General features: G+C 49.7%; 1 protein-coding gene across 1 annotated transcript in view; it reads left to right on the top strand.

The window, feature by feature from the left end:
* Nucleotides 1-17370, top strand: part of nr2e1 (nuclear receptor subfamily 2, group E, member 1) — a 56190-nt gene extending 38820 nt beyond the window's left edge. Inside the window, exons 6-9 of the mRNA XM_055634983.1 lie at nt 7113-7209; nt 7950-8099; nt 13020-13125; nt 16577-17370. Coding sequence (XP_055490958.1) covers nt 7113-7209; nt 7950-8099; nt 13020-13125; nt 16577-16739 — 516 coding nt within the window. The 3' untranslated portion in view covers nt 16740-17370. The remainder of the gene's footprint in view (nt 1-7112; nt 7210-7949; nt 8100-13019; nt 13126-16576) is intronic.
* Nucleotides 17371-23356: the final 5986 nt, after the last annotated feature.

Raw genomic sequence — 23356 nt, 5'->3', positions numbered from 1 at the left:
CATAGAAAATAGGTGCAGGAGGTGCCCATTCATTGTCACCGCCATTCATTGTGATCATGGCTGATTGTCCCCAATCCATAACCCACGCCTGCCTTCTCCCCATATCCCTTGATTCCACCCTACAGCTCTATCTAAGTGCCTCCGTCCCACTTAGGAAACCTGAACGGAAACCTCTGGAGACTTTGCGCCCCACCCAAGGTTTCCGTGCGATTCCCGGAGGTTGCAGGTGGTTGCCGGAGGTTGCAGGTAGTGGAAGCAGGTAGGGAGACTGACAAAAACCTCCGGGAACCGCACGGAAACCTTGGGTGGGGCGCAAAGTCTTCGGAGGTTCCGTTCAGGTTTCCTAAGTGGGACAGGGGCATTACTCTCTCTTAAATCCATCCAGTGACTTGGCCTCCACTGCCCTCTGTGACAGGGAATTCCACAAATTCACAACTCTCTGGGTGAAAAAGTTTTTTCTCACCTCAGTCTTAAATGGCCTCTCCTTTATTCTAAGACTGTGGCCCCTGGTTCTGGACTCGCCCAACATTGGGAACATTTTTCCTGCATCTAGCTTGTCCAGTCCTTTTATAATTTAATATGTTTCCACAAGATCCCCCCCCTCATCCTTCTAAACTCCAGTGAATACAAGCCTAGTCTTTTCAATCTTTCCTCATATGACAGTCCCGCCATCCCAGGAATCAATCTTGTGAATCTACGCTGCACTGCCTCAACCACAGGGATGTCCTTCCTCAAATAAGAAACCAAAACTGTACACAATACTCCAGATGTGGTCTCACCAGAGCCCCATACAATGTGACTAAAGCTCAAGTGTTACCGGGTTCGATCCTGACTACGGGTGCTGTCTTTACGGAGTTTGCACATTCTCCCCGTGACCGTGTGGGACCAAAGGTCATATCCTCAGAAATAAAGGTGGTTCCTTGAGGGCTAGGGTGGGCAACCTTGTTCTGCATAGGGGGCCGAGACACATGTCTGATAGCAGATGGCGGGCCACATCTTGCACGTGTACACATGTATCCCGCCCCGAATGGCAGGCATGGCACGCATTCACAGAAGGTAGACAAAAATTCGCAGGCGGGCCGGATGATTTTGGGTTAAGGGCTGCATTCGGCCCGGGGGGGGGGGGGGTAGGTTTCTGACCCCTGCTTTAGGGAGTCGATGAAATGGAATTGTTTTAATCAGAGGGTGGTGAATCTGTGGAATTCATTGCCACAGAAGGCAGTGGAGGCCGTCAGTGGATATTGTTTAGGTGGAGATAGATTCTTGATTAGTACCTTGATTAAGAGGGCTTCAGGTTTCTGTAAGTTGGATTCTGTTGCTAAGGCAACAGAGAGTCATGGAGTCATACAGCGTGGAAACAGGCCCTTCGGCCCAACTTGCCCACACTGACCAGCATGTCCCATCTACACTAGTCACACTTGCTTGCGTTTGGCCCATATCCCTCTAAATCTGTCCTATCCATGTACCCATCTTAATATTTCTTAAACGTTGCAATAGTCCCTGTCTCAACTACCTCCTCCAGCTGCTCGTTCCATTCACCCACCACCTTTTGTGTTAGAAAGTTACCCCCTCAAGTTCCTATTAAATATTTCACCCCTCACCTTATAAAAGAGAGGGTTGGATTCAATGCAGTCCTAGAGTCACACAGCACAGAAACAGGCCCTTCGGCCCAACTTGTCCATGTTGACCATGATGCCCCATCTACGCGAGTTCCATTTACCCGCATTTGGCCTATATGTGTCAGGGTTTATGGGAAGAAGGCAGGAGACTGGGGTTAGGAAGGAGAGATAGATTGAATGGCAGAGTAGACTTGATGGGCCCAATGGCCTCATTCTGCTTCTGTCACAAACCTTTCATTTCCATGTACCTGTCCAATTATCTTTCAGGTATGTGTCTCATGATGGCTTTACGTATATGTTCATCAAGCCTTTTGATCGAACCATTTTTGAGTCGTATAGCGTGGAAACAGACTCTTTCACCCAACTTGCATTTGCCGACCAAGATGTGCCATCTACACTAGTGCCACCTGTGTGCATTTGGCCCACATCCCTCTAAACCTATCCTATCCATGTACCTGTCAAAATGTCTTTTGACTATTGCCGTTGTACTTGCCTCAACTTCCGCTCCTGGAAAGTCATTCCATAAACCTACCGCCATCTGTGTGAAAAAGTTGCACGGTGGCGCAGCGGTAGATTTGCCGCCTTACAGCGCTTGCGGCGCCGGTGACCCGGGTTCAATCCGACCACGGGTGCCGTCTGTACGGAGTTTGTACGCTCTCCCCGTGACCTGCGTGGGTTTTCTCTGAGATCTTCAGTTTCATCCCACACTCTAAAGACGTACAGGTTTGTAGGTTAATTGGCTTTGGTGTACAGTAAGTGTAGATTGTCCCTAATGTGTGTCGGGTAACGTTAATGTGCGGGGATCGCTGGTCGTCGAGGACTCGGTGGGACGAAGGGCCTGTTTCCGCTCTGCATCTCTAAGCTAAACTAAACTAAACTAAATCAACCCTTTCTCTTGCTCTTCAGGTAAAATCTTGCCCCTCAGATCCAAATTAAATCCTCAGGTTCCTATTTACTTTTATGAAATATTTTCCCTCTCACCTTAAACCTGTGTCAAAGATAGATACAAAGTGCTGTAGTAACTCAGCGGACAATTTTTCCCTGTTGCAGCCTCTATGACCTGTGCTGAAGACGTCTCGACACAAAACATCATCCATTCATTTTGGATAGATTTTTGAGCCACAGAGCACACGTACTTAAGCCCAACCTGCCCACACTGACCAACATGTCCCATCTACACTAGTCCCATCTGCCCACGTTTGGCCCATGTTCCTCTACACCGGTCCTATCCATGTACATGTCTAAGTGCTTTTTAAACGTTATAATTTCTGCCTCGATTACGTCCTCTGGCAGCTCATGCCTCCGAGATGCTGCCTGACCCACTGCATTACTCCAGAAATATGTCATGGAGTCATAAAGCGTGAACACATGCACTTTGGCCCAACTTGCCCACACCGACCAATGTGTCCCCATCTACACTGGTTCCACCTGTCTATGTTTGGCCCATATCGCTCTAAACCTGTTCTACCCATGTACATGTTTTAATGTTTCTTAGACGTTGCAATAGTCACTGCCTCAACTACCTTGTTCCATCACCCTTTGTGTGAAAGAGTGACTCCGCACATTCCTATTAAATCTTTCCCCCCGTCACCTTAAACCTATGTCCTCTGATTCTAGATTCACCTACTCTAGGCAAGAGACTACCCGATCTATTCCTCTCATTATTTTGTACACTATGGCGGGTGAATCAAAGAGGTCTTCATTGTCAAAGCAAAGGGAACAACACACACGTGAATGGGGGTAGGCTGACCCGGGTTTCATTATATATAGACAATAGACAATAGATGCAGGAGTAGGCCATTCGGCCCTTCGGCCAACACCGCCATTCAATCTGCTCATGGCTGATCATCCCCAATCAGTACCTCGTTCCTGCCTTCTCCCCATATCCCCTGACTTCGCTATTTTTAAGAGCCCTATCTAGCTCTCTCTTGAAAGTATCCAGAGAACCAGCCTCCACCACGTTCTGAGGCAGAGAATTCCACAGACTCATGACTCTCTGTGAGAAAAAGTGTTTCCTCGACTCCGTTCTAAATGGCATACTCCTTATTCTTAAACTGTGGTCCCTGGTTCTGGACTCCCCTAACATCGGGAACATGTTTCCTGCCTCTAGCGTGTCCAAACCCTTAACACTCTTATATGTTTCAATGAGATATCCTCTCATCCTTCTAAACTCCGGATTGTACAAGCCCAGCTGCTCCATTCTCTCAGCATATGACAGTCCCGCCATCCCGGAAATTAACCTTGTCAACCTACGCAGCACTCCCGCAATAGCAAGAATGTCCTTCCTCAAATTAGGGGACCAAAACTGCACATAATACTCCAGGTGTGGTTTCACTAGGGCTCTGTCCAACTGCAGAAGGACCTTTTTGCTCCTATATTCGATTCATCTTGTTAAAAAGGCCAACATGCCATTCGCTTTCTTCACTGCCTGCTGGCGGGACAGCTTCCAGCCACTGCGTGAAACGATCGACAACCGTGAGGCAGCGGACCCACGATATCCACCTGAACGTGGTTGCACCGCTGATGATGCAAGGCAAACTCTTGAACAGGCGCCCGGACGGAGGGCCGGGACCTTTGACGTCTGGCACGGAACACACGCCCGGGACCCATTAACCGACCCGCTTGCGCAAGCCATGCCACATGAACCGGGCCGCCACCAACGCAATCGTCACCCGGATGGAAGGGTGCGCCAACCCGTGGAGAACGTCGAATGCCCGCTGGTGCCAAACGGCACGTCCTCTGACACCAGTCTGGAGATGGCGGTGGGTGGGCGGGCATCTCGGCATCTTCCAGTTGAGCAGCCGCCAAGGCGGAAAAGTCAATTCCCGGAGCGTTACATCCAGGACCGCATCGATGGCGGGCCGCGACAATGTGTCGGCAAGCCGGTAGTTTGTGCCCTCAATGTGGCGGACTCCAGTGATAAACTCGGTGATGTATGCCAACTGCCGCCGCTGCCAAGCGCACCAGGGATCCGACACCTTGGCAAACGCGAAGGCGAGAGGCTTGTGATCGGTGAAGGCGGTAAAATCCCGGCCCTCCAGGAAGTAACGAAAGTGCCGCACAGCCACGTACAACGCCAGGAGCTCCCGGTCGAAAGATCTGTATTTCTGCTCCGCAGACTTGAGCTGTCGACTGAAAAAGGCCAGAGGCCACCAGCACCCATCATGGAACTGCTCTAACACGCCCCCCCCCACATGAGAGTCAGAGGCGTCTACAGTCAAAGCGGTCAGCCCGCGGCATGGTGGCAGGTGCCAGCGCCTCCTTGGGCCCCACGGTCTCGGCGTTCCACGTTATATCCCGCTGCTTGCCACCCAGAAACCGGAACAACGGCTGCATGTTCCGTTCCGCCGCGGGCAAATACCGGTAGTAAAAAGTCACCATACCCACGAACTCCTGGAGCCCCTGCACCGTGGACGGGCGCGGAAACCGGCGAATGTCCGCCATCTTGTCCGGGAGCGGGATCGCACCGTGCTGAGTAACACGACGGCCCAGGAAGTCGATGGAACCGAGGCCGAACCGGCATTTGTCCAGGCTGATGGCCAGACCGTGCTCGCTGAGCCGCTGACAGAGCAGGCGGAGGTGTGCGCAGTGTTCCTGACGGGTGCGACTGGCCACAAGAATATCGTCCAGGAAAATAAATAGAAAGTCCAAGCCGTGAGTCACTGTGTCCGTCAGGCGCTGAAAAGCCTGCGCGGCATTCTTCAGGCCAAAAGGCATCCGCAGGAATTCGAAAAGCCCAAAAGGAGTAATAATAGCTATCTTGGGCACATCTTCCAAGATGGTGCCCCGCATCAGGTCAACCTTGCAGAGGAAATGGGCGCCAGCTAAATGGGCAGTAAAGTCCTGATTATGCGGGAATCGGGTACCGATCTGGGATCATGTTGTTCATGAGGCGGCAAAAACCCCGCAAGGCCGGCTGAGCCCAAAGGTCCGCAAAAACAGCGCTTTCAGGCCCTCGTATTTGTCCTGATCCAGCAGCGCTCGTGGGTGAGGGACCAGGCGACCGGCCGTCTCCTGATCCAACGCGCCGACCACATCGTGGTACCGGGTCTCATCAGCCGTGATGGTGTTGAACGTGAAGCTGAGCCTAGCCCTGCTGGAACCACACGTGTGGCAGCGATATCCACAACACGGGCAGCTTCAGGGAGACAGCGTTCTGCTGGGCCGGATTGTCAGCGGCCTCGGGTTGTTGAGGTTGATCGGTGTCGGCAAACATCGCTGAAACTCAAAATGACCGTTTCGGATCGTCGGGGTCACCAAATAGCGGGCGAATAAGTGTGGTGAATCAAAGAGGTCTTTATTGTCAAAGCAAAGAGAACAACACACACACACAAATGGGGGAAGGTTGACCCGGGGTACATACTAGGGCACACCCCTCTACCTCATGACAACTCCTCGCCACCATTACCCAGTCACTTGACCTGACCCCCGACTGCCGTGGGTTTGCGTGGTAAGTGGCCGAACCACCGGGAGGCGCCACAACACCTCTATAAGATCGCCCCTCGTCCTCCTGCGCTCCAAGGAACAGAGTCGACACGGTGGCACAGCGGTAGATTCGCTGCCTTACAGTGCCAGAGACCCGGGTTCCTTCCCGACCACTGGTGCTGTCTGTACGGAGTTTGCACGTTCTCCACGTGACCGGCGTGGGTTTTCTCCGAGATCGTGGGTTTCCTCCCGCACGCCAAAGACGTACAGGCTTGTAGGTAAACTGTCTTGGTAAATGGAAAAAATTGTCCCAAGTGTGTGTAGGATAGTGTTAGTGTGCGGGGACTGCTGGTCGGCGCTGACCTAGTGGGCTGAAGGGCCTGTTTCAGCGCTGTATCTCTAAAGCTAAAACTAACGAGTCAATAGACAATAGACAATAGGTGGAAGAGTAGGCCATTCGGCCCTTCGAGCCAGCGCCGCCATTCAATGTGATCATGGCTGATCATCCCCAAGCAGTACCCCATTCCTGCCTTCTCTCCATATCCCCTGACTCCGCTATTTTTAAGAGCCCTATCTAGCTCTCTCTTAAAAGCATCCAGAGAACCTGCCTCCACCGCCCTCTGAGGCAGAGAATCCCACAGACTCACCACTCTCTGTGAGGAAAAGTGTTTCCTCGTCTCTGTTCTAAATGGCTTACCCCTTATTCTTAAACTGTGGCCCCTGGTTCTGGGCTCCCCCAACATCGGGAACATGTTTCCTGCCTCATGTTTCAATGAGATCCCCTCTCATCCTTCCAAACTCCAGAGTGTACAAGCCCAGCTGCTCCATTCACTCCATTCCTGCCATCCCGGGAATTAACCTTGTAAACCTACGCTGCACTCCCTCAATAGCAAGAATGTTCTTCCTCAAATTAGGGGACCAAAACTGCACGCAATACTCCAGGTGTGGTCTCACTAGGGCTCTGTACAACTGCAGAAGGACCTCTTTGCTCCTCGCCTGTTCCTATCCTGTTCCACCTCTCCCTATAGCTCAGGCCATCAAACATTAACCCCTTGTATCCCACTCTAGCTCATCCTTCTGGAAGACGCCTGGAGGGAACTCTTTGTGCTGGGAATCGCTCAGTGGGCCATCCCGATCGACTCCAGTACGCTGCTGGCCGTGTCCGGTGAGTAACGGCGCCGTCACGGCAAACACGGTAAAACTTCGTTTCTAGATTAGGTTTCAGAGATGCAGGCCCTTAGAGCAGCATCTCAGACTCAGTACGAGTGTATAGCAGCAGCACACTGAGACAGTGTATGTGGAATCTGTGTAAGGAGGAACTGCAGGAGCCGGTTTAAACCGAAGATCGACACAAAAAGCTGGAGTAACTCAGGCGGGAGTCGCCAGTTTTGGTGCCATTTGAAGAGATGTGGATCAGGTGGGCAGGCAGCAGAGATTAGTGTAACTTGGCATCATGTTCGGCACGGACACTGTGGGCCGATGGGCCTGTTGATATGGTCCACGATATGTTCCAGGATGCCAGGAAGAAAACACAGACAGTTAAACAGGTACATAGAATGGACAGGTTTGGAGGGATATGGGCCAAACACAAGCAGGTGGGGCTAGTGTAGCTGGGGCGCGCCTGTTGGTCGGTGTGGGCAAGTTGGGCTGTAGGGCCTGTTGACACATAGAAACATAGAAACATAGAAATTAGGTGCAAGAGTAGGCCATTCGGCCCTTCGAGCCTGCACCGCCATTCAATATGATCATGGCTGATCATCCAACTCAGTTTCCCGTACCTGCCTTCTCTCCATACCCCCTAATCCCCTTAGCCACAAGGGCCACAAGGACACGCTGTAGGAGTCTGGTGACAGCTGAATGGACGCTGGGTTAATGCGCGTCTTTGATTCTCCTCTCCCCCCCAAGGTATGAATGGTGATAACACGGACTCGCAGAAGCTGAACAAGATCATTGCGGAGATCCACGCGCTGCAGGAGGTGGTGTCCAGGTTCCGTCAGCTCCGTGTCGACGCCACCGAGTTCGCCTGCTTGAAATGCATCGTGACGTTCAAAGCCGGTCAGTGGTCACCCCCTCCCCTCCCCACCCACACACACCGCCAGCAGAGACTCTCATTGCAAAACCACGAGAGGCACAGACAATAGACAACAGATTCAGATTCAGATTCAGATTCAATTCAGTGTCCGGGGGGGGGGGGGTGGTGATTGGCAGTCACCGAGGTACGTTGTTGAGTAGAGTGACAGCCGCCGGAAAGAAGCTGTTCCTCGACCTGCTGGTTCGGCAATGGAGAGACCTGTAGCGCCTCCCGGATGGTAGGAGGGTAAACAGTCCATGGTTGGGGTGAGAGCAGTCCTTGGCGATGCTGAGCGCCCTCCGCAGACAGCGCTTGCTTTGGACAGACTCAATGGAGGGGAGCGTGGAACCGGTGATGCGTTGGGCAATTTTCACCACCCTCTGCAATGCCTTCCGGTCGGAGACAGAGCAGTTGCCATACCATACTGTGATGCAGTTGGTAAGGATGCTCTCGATGGTGCAGCGGTAGAAGTTCACCAGGATCTGAGGAGACAGATGGACCTTCTTCAGTCTCCTCAGGAAGAAGAGACGCTGATGAGCCTTCTTGATCAGAGTAGAGGTATTGTGGGTCCAAGAGAGGTCATCGGAGATGTTGACTCCCAGGAACCTGAAGCTAGAGGAGCAGGAGAATGGCCTCCTCCTGCAATAGGTGCAGGAGGAGGCCATTCGGCCCTTTGCCCGCTGCGGCCGGGGCTCTGGAACTCCGGCCCGGCTGGAGCTGCAGATCCGTTCCCATAGCCGACTTCCGAGGCCGACTTTGCGGGCCGGGATCTCGGGATCTCGGCCCCTGGGCAGCACATTGCGGTACTGTTTGACTCCTCTCAGAGGCCGTGACTTCTGATGGTCCCGCAACACAGATAATCCAAAAAGGCTCTGCAAAATCGGTGGTGAACCTGCAGTACACTTCATGAAGCCTTTTGAGTGAACATTTATTTTAGCCATCTAGCACAGAAAAGGCCATTCGGCCCGTCTTGTCCATGCCGACCAACATGCACCACCGAGATCTCACTTGCCCACCTGACCCAAGATATCACCTGTACATTTCACAGCAGAGGTGCTGTCTGACTTTAGTCTTTAGAGACACAGCGAGGAAACAGGCCCTTCGGCCCACCGAGTCCGTGCCGACCAGCAACCACCCTGTACACTATCCTACACACTGGGGACAATTTTACAACTTAGAGAAACCAATTAACCTACAACCTGGATGTCATTGGAGAGTGGGAGGAAACATAGAAACAAAGCAAATAGGTGCAGGAGTAGGCCATTCGGCCCTTCGAGCCTGCGCTGCCATTCAATATGATCATGGCTGATCATCCAACTCAGTATCCTGTACCTGCCTTCTCTCCATACCCCCTGATCCCTTTAGCCACAAGGGCCACATCTAACACCCTCTTAAATATAGCCAATGAACTGGCCTCAACTACCTTCTGTGGCAGAGAATTCCAGAGATTCACCACTCTCTGTGTGAAAAATGTTTTCCTCATCTCGGTCCTAAAAGATTTCCCTCTCATCCTTAAACTGTGACCCCTTGTTCTGGACTTCCCCAACATCGGGAACAACCTTCCTGCATCCAGCCTGTCCAACCCCTTAGAAAAGAAGAAAAATCAGCAATGTTAAAAACACACCACACACGCCCTCCCTCGTCTCTCTCCGAACCCCATTCTCCTGCCTTCTCTCCATGACTTCTGACACCCGTACTAATTAAAAATCTATCTACAGGTATCTATGCTTTAAACATATCCATTGATGGCCTCCACAGCCATGAATTCCACAGATTCACCACCCTCTGACTAAAGAAATTCCTCCTAATTTCCTTCCTAAAGGAACGTCCTTTAATTCTGAGGCTATGACTTCTAGTTCCAGACTCTCCCACTAGTGGAAATATCATCTCCACATCCACTCTATCTAGGCCTTTCACTAGGGAGTTATTGTACCGAGAGGCATCTCGGGGTCTGTCCATAATGTCAGGATGGCCGAGTGGTCTAAGGCGCCAGAATAAAGTCCTTCTGCATTGAAGCGGGTGCTCTGGTCTCCAACTGGAGGCGTGGGTTCGAATCCCACTTCAGCCAACTCCCCTGAAAGAGGCCACAGATGTAGGGTCATAGACACATACAGTGTGGAAACAGGCACTTTGGCCCAACTTGCCCATACTGACCAACATGCCCGATCTACACCAGTCCCAACTGCCTGCATATAGCCCATATCCCTCTAAACCTTTCCCATCACACCAACCAATCTCCCTTCCATCGACTCCATCTACACCTCACGCTGCCTCGGCAAGGACCAGCAGCATAATCAAGGACGTGTCTCACCCCGGACACTCCCTCTTCTCCCCTCTCCCATCAGGCTAAAGGTATAGGTGTGAAAACGCACACTACCAGATTCAGGGACAGTTTCTTCCTAGCTGTTGTCAGGCAACTGAACCATCCTACCACAACCAGAGAGTGGTCCTGAACTACTATCTACCTCCTTAGTGACCCACGGACTGTCTTTAATCGGGCTTCACTGGGCAATTCTTGCACTGAACGTTATTCCCTTAATATGTATCTGTACACTGTAAATGGCTCGATTGCCACCATGCATTGTCTTTCCGTGATTGGTTAGCAAAAGGTTTTTGCTCCTGTACCTCAGTACATGTGACAATAAAAACTAAGCTGAACTAACTATCCACGCACCTGTCCAAATGCCTTTTAAACATCGTGATAGTACCTGCCTCAACTATATCCACCAGTAGCTTGTTCTACACATGTACCACCCTTTGTGTAAAAAAAATTGCCCCTCAGATTCCTATTAAATCTTGGGCCACCCTATCTCCCTGTGGCTCCTCATATGAAACATATAAGATTGTTAAGGGTTTGGACACGCTAGAGGCAGGAAACATGTTCCCGATGTTGGGGGAGTCCAGAACCAGGGGCCACACAGTTTAAGAATAAGGGGTAAGCCATTTAGAACGGAGACGAGGAAACACTTTTTCTCACAGAGTGTGGTGAGTCTGTGGAATTCTCTGCCTCAGAGGGCGGTGGAGGCCAGTTCTCTGGATGCTTTCAAGAGGGAGCTAGATAGGGCTCTTAAAAATACCGGAGTCAGGGGATATGGGGAGAGGGCAGGAACGGGGTACTGATTGGGGATGATCAGCCATGATCACATTGAATGGCGGTGCTGGCTCGAAGGGCCAAATGGCCTCCTACTGCACCTATTGTCTATTGTCCACCTTCAAGGAGCCATGCACCTGCACTTCTAGATCCCTCTGGTCTACAACACTCCATTCACCGTGTAGGTCCTGCCCATATTAGACGTCCCAAAATATAACACCTCACATTACTCTGTGTTAAATTCCATCTACCATTCCTCCCCACACCTTGCCAATCGATCCAGATCCTGCTGCAATCTTTCACAACCATCTTCACTATCTGCAAAACCACTCACTTTTGTATCATCAGCAAACTTGCTAATCTTGCCCTGTATGTTCTCATCTAAATCATTGATGTAGATGACAAACAGTAACGGGCCCAGCACCGAACCCTGAGGCACATCACTAGTCACAGGCCTCCAGTCCGAGAAGCAACCTTCCACCATCACCCCCTGCTTCCTTCCATGGAGCCAATTTGCTATCCAGGAATTATTCTATCCAGCATTAGCTATGGACAGACTCAGATTGTTTTCCCTGGAACGTCAGAAGCTGAGGATAGACTCGACAGAAGTATGTACATTTAGGAGTCATAGATAAGGTAGACAATCAGAACCTTTTTCAAGGCAAAAGGTTTAATGGAGATGTGCGGGGTGCCTGGAACGCACTTCCTGGGATGGTGGTGGAGGCAGATATGACAGTGGCATTTAAGGGACCATTGGACATGCAAGGAATGGAGGGATATAGATTATGCACAGGCAGATAACAGTTAGTCTTTGGCATCATGTTCGGTACAGACATTGTGGGCCGAAGGGCCTGTTCTTGTGCTGTACTGTTCTATGCTCAATAACTATATAACCATATAACAATTACAGCACGGAAACAGGCCATCTCGACCCTTCTAGTCCATGCCGAACACATAATCTCCCCTAGTCCTATATACCTGCGCTCAGACCATAACCCTCCATTCCCTTCCCATCCATATAACTATCCAATTTATTTTTAAATGATAAAAACGAACCTGCCTCCACCACCTTCACTGGAAGCTCATTCCACACAGCTACCACTCTCTGAGTAAAGAAGTTCCCCCTCATGTTACCCCTAAACTTCAGTCCCTTAATTCTCATGTCATGTCCCCTTGTTTGAATCTTCCCTACTCTCAGTGGGAAAAGCTTTTCCACGTCAACTCTGTCTATCCCTCTCATCATTTTAATAACCTCTATCAAGTCCCCCTTAACCTTCTGCGCTCCAAAGAATAAAGCCCTAACTTGTTCAACCTTTCTCTGTAACTTAGTTGCTGAAACCCAGGCAACATTCTAGTAAATCTCCTCTGTACTCTCTCTATTTTGTTGACATCCTTCCTATAATTGGGCGACAAAAATTGTACACCATACTCCAGAATTGGCCTCACCAATGCCTTGTACAATTTTAACATTACACCCCAACTTCTATACTCAATGTTCTGTGAAACAGGCCAACATGTCTCATTTGCCTGGACCCTACTAAGCCGTTCCTATCCATGTTCCCGTCAAAGTGCCTTTTATATATTTGTTGAATGATACTTTTGTGTTATGTGTTGGTGAAGCATTTTGAGTGAACATTTTTCTTCTGCAAAAGAATCAAAAGTTATGACTTATCGAAAGTTAAGTCTGAAGAAGGGTCTTGACCCGAAACGTCACAACATTCCTTCTGTCCAGAGACGCTGCCCGTCCCGCTGAGTTACCCCAGCACTTTGTGACTATTGCCAAAAGTTAATTTGCATTCTCCCTTAATCCTAGTTCCGACTCAGGGTGGCTCGGAGCTGAGAAACTTCCGGAACGCCTCGGCGATCGCAGCGCTCCAAGATGAGGCGCAGCTCACTCTTAACAGCTACATCCACACCAGGTAAAGAACCATGGGCCCTGTGAGTAACAGAGTCATACAGCGTGGAAACAGGCCCTTCAGCCCAACATGCCCATGTAAATAGACAATAGACAATAGACAATAGGTGCAGGAGTACCTTCGAGCCAACACCGCCATTCAATGTGATCATGGCTGATCATCCACAATCAGTACGCCGTTCCTGCCTTCTCCCCATATCCCCTGATTCCGCTATTTTTAAGAGCCCTATCTAGCTCTCCCTTGAAAGCATCCAGAGAACCAGCCTCCACCGCCCTCTGAGGCAGAGAATTCCACAGACTCACCACTCTCTGTGAGAAAAAGTGTTTCCTCGTCTCCGTTCTAAATGGCTTACCCCTTATTCTTAAAATGTCCCAGCCACACTAGTTGCAGCAGCCGACGTTTGGTCCATATCCCTCCAAACATGTGCTTGCCATGTACCTACTGCTAACTGTCCAGGGGCAGCATGGTGGCGCAGCAGTAGAGTTGCTGCCTCACAGCATCAGAGACCCGGGTTTGATCCTGACCTCGGATGTTTCCCGCACGCAGTTTGAACGTTACAACTGCAGTTGTACAGGGTCTTGGTGAGACCACATCTGGAGTATTGCGTACAGTTTTGGTCTCCTAATCTGAGGAAATACTTTCTTGCCATAGAGGGAGTACAGAGAAGGTTCACCAGATTGATTCCTGGGATGTCAGGACTTTCATATGATGAAAGACTGGATAGACTCGGCTTGTACTCGCTAGAATTTAGAAGATTGAGGGGGGATCTTATAGAAACTTACAAAATTCTTAAGGGGTTGGACAGGCTAGATGCAGGAAGATTGTTCCCGATGTTGGGGAAGTCCAGAACAAGGGGTCACAGTTTAAGGATAAGGAGGAAATCTTTTAGGACCGAGATGAGGAAAACATTTTTCACACAGAGAGTGGTGAATCTGTGGAATTCTCTGCCACAGAAGGTAGTTGAGGCCACAGTTTATTGGCTATATTTAAGAGGGAGTTAAATGTGGCCCTTGTGGCTAAAGGGATCAGGGGGTATGGAGAGAAGGCAAGTACGGGATACTGAGTTGGATGATCAGCCATGATCATATTGAATGGCGGTGAAGGGGCCGAATGGCCTACTCCTGCACCTATTTTCTATGTTTCTATGAAGTACCTGTTCAATGTGTTTGGGCTGCAAGGGAGAAATGTGTTTGCTTGGAGGTTAATTATTGCCGCATGTCCGTGAGGCTTGCCTATAATAACATGCAGAGAAATATTTTCAACTTCAATAAGTAGCTTTAAAAAGCTCAAAACAGCTTACACCGTGTGCTCTGAAGATGCCCACTCCCTACGCACTAGTGGTAATCTTGCAGAAGGCAATTAACCTACAAACACCCACGTCTTTGGGATATGGGAGGAAACCGGAGCAGCCGGAGGAACCACCCCCCACCCCCCACCACACAGTCACAGGGAGAACTTGCAAACTCCACGCAGCCAGCACCCGAGGACAGATCGAACCTACCCGGTTCTCTGGCACTGTGAGGCAGCGGCTTTACCATCCGAAGTTCCTCCAGTACTTTGTGTAGTTTAGTTTAGAGATACAGCATGGAGACAGGCCCTTCAGATCACTGAGTCTGTGCCCACTGGTGTCCTCCCCCCCTCCCTCCCATTCCCAATCCGACCTTTCTGTCCTGGGCCTCCTCCATTGCCATAGTGAGGCCCAGCAAAAATTGGAGGAACAGCACCTCATATTCCGCTTAGGTAGTTTACACCCCATTGGTATGAACATTGACTTCTCGAATTTTAGATAGCCCTTTCCTTCTCCCTCCTTCCCCTTCCCAGCTCTCCCACAAAGCCGACTGTCTCCCCCTCTTCCCTTCTTTGTCCCCGCCACACACCCCCCGACATCAGGCTGAAGAAGAGTCTCGACCCGAAACGTCATCTATTCCTTCTCTCCATAGATGCTGCCTCACCCACTGAGTTTCTCCAGCAGGTACAGCAGGCAGTGAAGAAAGCGAATGGCATGTTGGCCTTTATAACAAGAGAAATCGAATATAGGAGCAAACAGGTCCTTCTGCAGTTGTACAGAGCCCTAGTGAGACCACACCTGGAGTATTGTGTGCAGTTTTGGTCCCTTAATTTGAGGAAGGACATTCTTGCTATTGAGGGAGTGCAGCGTAGGTTGACAAGGTTAATTCCCAGGATGGCGGGACTGTCATATGCTGAGAGAATGGAGCAGCTGGGCTTGTACACTCTGGAGTTTAGGGGATCTCATTGAAACATATAAGATTGTTAAGGGCTTGGACACACTAGAGGCAGGAAACATGTTCCCGATGTTGGGGGAGTCCAGAACCAGGGGCTACAGTTTAGGAATAAGGGGTAAGCCATTTAGAACGGAGACGAGGAAACACTTTTTCTCACAGAGAGTGGTGAGTCTGTGGAATTCTCTGCCTCAGAGGGCGGTGGAGAAATGGCGCAATGTCCAATTTTGATCCAAAATAGGATTTATTTTTAGTTTTAGATACAGCGCGGAAACAGGCCCTTCAGCCCACCGGGTCCGTGCCGACCAGCGATCCCCGCACACAAACACTATCCTACACACACTAGGGACAATTCCGAAAGGAACGTCCTTTAATTCTGAGGCTATGATCTCTGCTCCTAGACTCTCCCACTAGAACGGAGACAAGGAAACACTTTTTCTCACAGAGAGTGGTGAGTCTATGGAATTCTCTGCCTCAGAGGGCGGTGGAGGAAGGTTCTCTGGATGCTTTCAAGAGGGAGCTAGATAGGGCTCTTAAAAATAGCGGAGTCAGGGGATATGGGGAGAAGGCAGGAACGGGGTACTGATTGGGCATGATCAGCCATGATCACATTGAATGGCGATGCTGGCTCGAAGGACCGAATGGCCTACTCCTGCATCTATTGTCTATTGTCTATTGTCTATTGTCTATTGCAACTGCAATCGGGTGTAAAAAACCATGAGGGGAATAGATCGGGTGGACACACTGAGTCTCTTGCCGAGAGTAGGTGAATCGAGGACCAGGGGACATAGGTTTAAGATGAAGGGGAAAATAGTTAATAGGAATCTGAGGGGTAAACACCCTTGATGGTGGGTGTAAGGAACAAGCTGCCGGAACAGTTTGTGGTTGAGGCATGGACTATCCCAATGTTTCTTTGTATGTTTTTACATACTTGGCGAATAAATTAATTACAATTACAATTTAGAATCCGTTCTAAATGGCTTACTCCTTATTCTTGAACTGTGTAGCCCCTGGTTCTGGACTCCCCCAACATAGGGCTAACAGATTCAGGGGACATGGGGAGAAGGCAGGAACGGGGTACTGATTGGGGATGATCAGCCATGATCACATTGAATGGCGGCGCTGGTTCGAAGGGCCGAATGGCCTACTCCTGCACCTATTGTCTATTGTCTAAAATGGGACAGGCCCTTTACGCTCCTTTCTCTTCTCCCCAGATACCCCGGCCAGCCGTGCCGCTTTGGAAAGCTGCTGTTACTCCTGCCAGCGTTGCGTTCCGTCAATCCCTCGACCATCGAAGAGGTGTTTTTCAAGAAAACCATCGGCAACGTGCCGATCACAAGACTGTTGTCAGACATGTACAAATCCAGCGACATTTAACCCCCCCCGACCACCGCAGCCGGATAATCAGTCTCACCCGCCGTTCTAAGTCAAACCGCTCCAGCAGACTAACAGAACTCGTGGCTATTCCTGTCAAAAGAAACGTTGCGTTTGCCTGTGTCCCAAAGGCCAAGGGGCTGTTAATATCGCGTAGCTGGCCGTATCGTACTTGTGAACCGCCCGCCCAACAACTTGAGCTTCTTGGAGGAGTCGTTGGGTCGAACTGCAGATACTGGGTCACATCGAAGACAAGACACTCCAGACATTTTTGTGTCTGTCTGTCTGTCTTATCTTTCGAGCTATTTGGAGACGCCATCAATGACTGAGTTTGAGATGTTCTTCGAAACAAAAGCCATCGGAAGATTGTCGAGGCTGTAGGGGTTTCTTTCTGCCGACGGTGGCCAGAGGTTGCTCAGGTGCGTTGGCGGATGGCTTGGACTTCCCCGCTGACCTGAATGGAATGGAAGAAAGAGAACGCGTTCAAGAGTTCCAACCCACCAACACGCCAAACCTCTAATACAACCCTTGCCAGATGACAAGGTGGTCTTCAAAGCACATTCATCATTTGATCTGCCAGCTCTATCATGGTGAACCCCTTGCAGTGAATAAACAGCCCAGGCTATTGGAGAGAAGGCATGTTTGTACAGTCGTGATATCCCGCAATATACTCACCCCTGTGGCTCTTCACTAGAGCGCTTTTAATTTTCTTTCTCTTTTTGTTTGTTTGTTGCTGTTGTTGTTAACATCTCTAAGATGCTTGGCAGAAATGGGTGTGAGGTCGACACACGTGTAAATTAGACAAACCAAATGTGAAGATTGGAGATAGACACAAAAATGCTGCAGTCACTCAGCGGGACAGGCAGCATCTCCGGAGAGAAGGAATGGGTGGCACTTTGGGGTCACGACCCTTCTTCAGACTGGCGATACAGGGAACTGCAGGTGCTGGAATCTTGAGTTAAAAAAAAAAAAAAAAACAAGAGTGCTGGAGGAACTTGGCGGGCCAGGCAGCATCAGTGGAAGGCAACGGACATGCGATGCTGCGAGTTGGACTGAAGAAGGCCCCCGACCCTACACGTCTGTCTGTCTGTCTGTCTATGACCTCCGGAGAAGCTGCCTGACCTGCTGAGTTCCTCCAGAGTTCTTGTGTTGTACAATTTGTGAAGAATGAAGGGTCCATCCAGCAGGTCGCTGTTCAGTCACTCGGTGCTGAAACCAAAGTGGAGGACGGCTTGAATCTCGACCCGGGGAACCAAAACATGCAACTGATCCTGTAGCCAGCCCTGAAACTCAAGGCCAATTCTGCTGCTCACGGATAAGATGGAAGACTCTCATTCTGACACCATGTGGAGGAAGTCCGTTCAATCTCACATTCCTCTACAAGTGCCTTTCTTTTATTTCCTGAAGGGTTTAGTTTAGTTTAGAGATACAGCACGGAAACAGGCCCTTTGGCCCACCAAGCCCGAGCAGACCAGCGACCCCCCCCCCCCCCCCCCCCCCCCCGTACACCAGCTCCATCCTACACACTAGGGCCAATTTACAATTTCACCGAAGCCAATTAGCCTACAAACCAACCTATATTGTCGTTGGAGTGTGGGAGGAAACCGGAGCACCCGGAGAAAACCAACCCAGGTCACGGGGAGAAGGTACAAACTCCGTACAGACAGCACCCGCAGTCAGGATCGAACCCGGGTCTCTGGCGCTGTGAGGCAGCAACTCTACCGCTGTGCCACCCTTTGGCTTAAACCACCAGTTGGGAAGGAGATCTCACCGTTGGTTGGGACGCCGTTTACCAGGAAAGTTCACGTCGGCTCTGAACGCAGAACAGTACAATACAGGAACAGGCCCTTCGGCCCCCGATGTCCGTGCTATACCATGATGAACTAATCTCCTCTGCCTGCATCGAATCCACATCCGTCCATTCTCTGCGTATCCACGTGGCCTCTTAAATCGATGATTTGACTCAGCATGGAACCTATCGTATCTGCTTCCACCAGCGCATTCCAGGCACCCAATACCATCTTTGTTAAAAGAAACCCATCGCACACATCTCCTTTAAACTTGGCCGCTCCCATCTTAAAGCTACGCCCTCTACTCATTGGCATCTATATCCCCGGGAAGAAAGGTTCTGACTGTCTACCCCATCTATTTGAATGAGAAGCGTGGAGTGTTCGAGTTACTGTTCAAATAAGCACTAAGGAAATCAGCACTTGGGACGATTTTGTTTTTGAATGGAACATTTGTTGCGTTGTTCTGTGTGTAAATATCAAATGTAACCGAGTTGTCCAGTCAAGACTCTTGTAATTCATTTGGAATAGAATATAATTATACGATTAAATATCAGCGTTCAGAAGTTGTACTGGATGGAAAGATACATCACTGAAAATACCAGTCACTCGGGTTCCACTGAATGGTTTTCGCTGCCTCTGATGACAATAGACAATTGACAATAGGTGCAGGAGTGGGTCATTCGGCCCTTCGAGCCAGCACCGCCATTCAATGTGATCATGGCTGATCATCCCCAAACAGTACCCCGTTCCTGCCTTCTCCCCATATCCCCTGACTCCGCTATTTTTTAAGAGCCCTATCTAGCTCTCTCTTGAAAGCATCCAGAGAACTGGCCTCCACCGCCCTCTGAGGCAGAGAATTCCACAGACTCACCACTCTGTGAGAAAAAGTGTTTCCTCGTCTCCGTCCTCAATGGCTTACTCCTTATTCTCAAACTGTGGCCCCTGGTTCTGGACTCCCCCAAAATCGGTAACATGTTTCCTGCCTCTAGCGTGTCCAAACCCTTAACAATCTTATATGTTTCAATGAGATCCCCTCTCATCCTTCTAAACTCCAGAGTGTACAAGCACAGCCGCTCCATTCTCTCAGCATATGACAATCCCGCTACCCTGGGAATTAGTCTTGTAAACCTACGCAATTACAAGTTCAATGTCAATGAATATGTTGGTCCCAGTCGCTCAGTGGAGACACCAGCTCAACAACTGAAATGCTAAAATTTCCTAACAGTAAACAGAGGCGAATTGGTAATGAAAGCAGGGCGCTGGCATGTGTTATGGGGCACATGGTTCCCTGGAAGTGGTGTCACAGGTCGATACGATGGCTTTTGGTACTTTGGTCTTCATGTTTGAGTCACCTTGGCCTACACACATTTTAACTCCCCTTCCCACACTGACCTTTCTGTCCTGGGCCTCCCACACTGTCAGAGTGGGGCCCAGCGCAAATTGGAGGAACGGCACCTCGTATTTCGCTTGGGCAGCTTACACCCCAGCGGTATGAACATTGATTTCTCTAAATTCATGTAACGCTTGCATTCCCCCTCTCTCCATCCCTCCACCACTCAAGTCGTCCCACCAGTTTCACTGCCATCCTGCTTAGTTTCACTGTTTGCATTTGCACGCCACCACCTTCTCCACAGCCGACAATGGAACTTTGTGGGCTCCACCCTTCCTTGATCACCGTTGCTGTTTCAGATTTGTTCCTTTCACACCTTTCAGTCATTTCTTCTTTGCACCTTTTCACACCTGTTCAAGAAGGAACTGCAGATGATGGAAAATCGAAAGGTAGACAAAAATGCTGGAGGAACTGGTCTGAAAAAAGGGATTTGGCCCGAAACGTTGCCTATTTCCTTCGCTCCGTAAATGCTGCCGCACCCGCTGAGTTCCTCCAGCATTTCTGTCTACCTTTTCAAGGGTAAAGGTCCTTTACCCCTCCCCTGACTCTGTCTGAAGAAGGGTCTCTGCCCAAAACGTCACATAGAAACATAGAAAATAGGTGCAGGAGTAGGCCATTCGGCCCCTCGAGCCTGCACCGCCATTCGATATGATCATGGCTGATCATCCAACTCAGTATCCTGTACCTGCCTTCTCTCCATACCCCCTGATCCCTTTAGCCACAAGGACCACATCTAACTCCCTCTTAAATATAGCCAATGAACTGTGGCCTCAACTACCTTCTGTGGCAGAGAGTTCCAGAGATTCACCACTCTCCGTCACCTATTCCTTTTCTCCAGAGATGCTGCCTGACCCATTGAGTTACCCCAACATTTTGTGTCCATCTATTGATGATAGAAGTTGGGAGGTTACGTTGCAGTTGTACAATACTTTGGCGAGGTGACATTTGGAGTACCATGTTCAGTTTTGGCCACCCTGCTTACAGGAAAGATGTTAAGCTGGAAAGGGCGCAGAGAAGATGTCGGAGGATGTTGCCAGGACTTGAGGGCCTGAGTTATAGGGCTGGGCAGCGTAGGACTTTAATTCCACGCAGCGCAGGAGGGAGGGGTGAACTTATAGATTATGTATAAGATCATGGGGAGAAACGTGGGCAGGTGGGACTTGTGTAGATGGAGCAATTAGGCTAGCATGGGCAGGTGGGCCAAAGGGCCTGTTTCGTTCAGGCTGACTGAATTGGTTTGAACAGTGAGCAGGCCATTTAGCATCTATGTTGAGTGAAATGATGTCCTTGCACTCATAGATCCCTCTGCTTAGCAATTCTCCCGAGCCCCCTGCCATTCACTGTGACAGCTCTGCCCTCGTTTGACTTCCATGTGCAATCTTTGATTTCATCAACTGGGGTACAGAATGGGAGATTGAGGACATTATACAATTATGCAAAACATTGTTGGAGTGCTATGTTCAGTTCTAATTCCCTAATTCAATCTAAGATTGTTAAGGGTTTGGACACGCCAGAGGCAGGAAACACATTCCCGATGTTGGGGGGAGTCCAGAACCAGGGGGCCACAGTTTGAGAATAAGGAGTAAGCCATTTAGAACGGAGATGAGGAAATGCTTTTTCTCACAGAGAGCGGTGAGTCTGTGGAATTCTCTGCCTCAGAGGGCGGTGGAGGAAGGTTCTCTGGATGTTTTCAAGAGAGAGCTAGATAGGGCTCTTAAAGATAGCGGAGTCAGGGGATATGGGGAGAAGACAGGAACGGGGTACTGATTGGGGATGATCAGCCATGGTCACATTGAATGGCGGTGCTGGCTCGAAGGGCCAAATGGCCTCCTCCTGCACCTATTGTCTAATCAATGGGGAGGATGCAGAGGATTAGTGCGGGTGTCAATGGGTTACGGAGAGTAGGCAGGAGAATGGAGTTAGAGAGAGAGATACATCAGCCATGATTGAATGGTGGAGTAAACTTGATGGGCCAAATGGCCTAATTCTGCTACTATCACTAATGAACTTAAGAATCATGGAGTCTTACATTGTTGGAACGGGGCCTTTGATCCAACTTGCCCACAACGACCAACATGTCCCATCTACACTAGTCCCACCTGCCAGCATAAGGCCCATATCCCTCTAAACCGGTCTTATCCATGTACCTGTGAGGTTATCCACTTTGGTGGCAAAAACAGGAAAGCAGACTATTATCTGAATGGTGGCCGATTAGGAAAGGGGGAGATGCAACAAGACCTGGGTGTCATGGTACACCAGTCATTGAGAGTAGGCATGCAGGTGCAGCAGGCAGTGAAGAAAGCGAATGGTATGTTAGCATTCATAGCAAAAGGATTTGAGTACAGGAGCAGGGAGGTTCTACTGCAGTTGTACAGGGTCTTAGTGAGACCACACCTGGAGTATTGTGTACAGTTTTTGGTCTCCAAATCTGAGGAGAGACATTCTTGCCATAGAGGGAGTACAGAGAAGGTTCACCAGACTGAGTCCTGGGATGTCAGGACTTTCATATGAAGAAAGACTGGATAGACTTGGTTTGTACTCGCTAGAATTTAGAAGTTTGAGGGGGGATCTTATAGAAACTTACAAAATTCTTAAGGGGTTGGACAGGCTAGATGCAGGAAGATTGTTCCCGATGTTGGGGAAGTCCAGGACAAGGGGTCACAGTTTAAGGATAAGGGGGAAATCTTTTAGGACCGAGATGAGAAAAACATTTTTCACACAGAGAGTGGTGAATCTCTGGAAATCTCTGCCACAGAAGGTAGTTGAGGCCACAGTTCATTGGCTAGATTTAAGAGGGAGTTAGATGTGGCCCTTGTGGCTAAAGGGATCAGGGGGTATGGAGAGAAGGCAGGTACGGGATACTGAGTTGGATGATCACCATGATCATATTGAATGGCGGTGCAGGCTCGAAGGGCCGAATGGTCTACTCCTGCACCCATTTTCTATGTTTCTATGTTTCTAAATGCTCACCTAAACGTTGCGATAGTGCCTGCCTCAACTACCTACCACAGATTTTAAGCTCACTGGCCTATAGTCACAAGTGCATAATCTTATGAGATTTGCCAAGATGCCGTCCAGAATCAGGCAGTCAAATCAAATACTGGATGGACTGGAGACACAGGAGATACAGGTAGCGTCAGTCTGAGTGTAACATTACAAAACTGCAAAACTGCAAACACATCCCTTGGTTTCTTGGCCCTCTAAAATATTCCAAATGGAATGTAAACTGGAGGTGGCCACTAGGCCGACCACTATGGCGATTTAATCCAGTCCCATTTACCTGCCGTTGATCCATATCCTTATAAACTTTTCCCATCCATGTACAAGTCAGATGTCTTTTAAATATCATTGTGCTGTCACAGCTCATTCCAGATGTGTACCACGCTCTGCAACTTGTCCCTCGATTCCCTTTTAAATCTTTCCTTTAGTTTAGTTTCGAG

The sequence above is a fragment of the Leucoraja erinacea genome, chromosome 5 (assembly GCF_028641065.1).
Source record: "Leucoraja erinacea ecotype New England chromosome 5, Leri_hhj_1, whole genome shotgun sequence".
Classification (NCBI taxonomy): Eukaryota; Metazoa; Chordata; class Chondrichthyes; order Rajiformes; family Rajidae; genus Leucoraja; species Leucoraja erinaceus.
The sequence above is the reverse complement of the archived record's forward strand: the minus strand, read 5'-3'. Positions and strand labels throughout refer to the sequence as shown.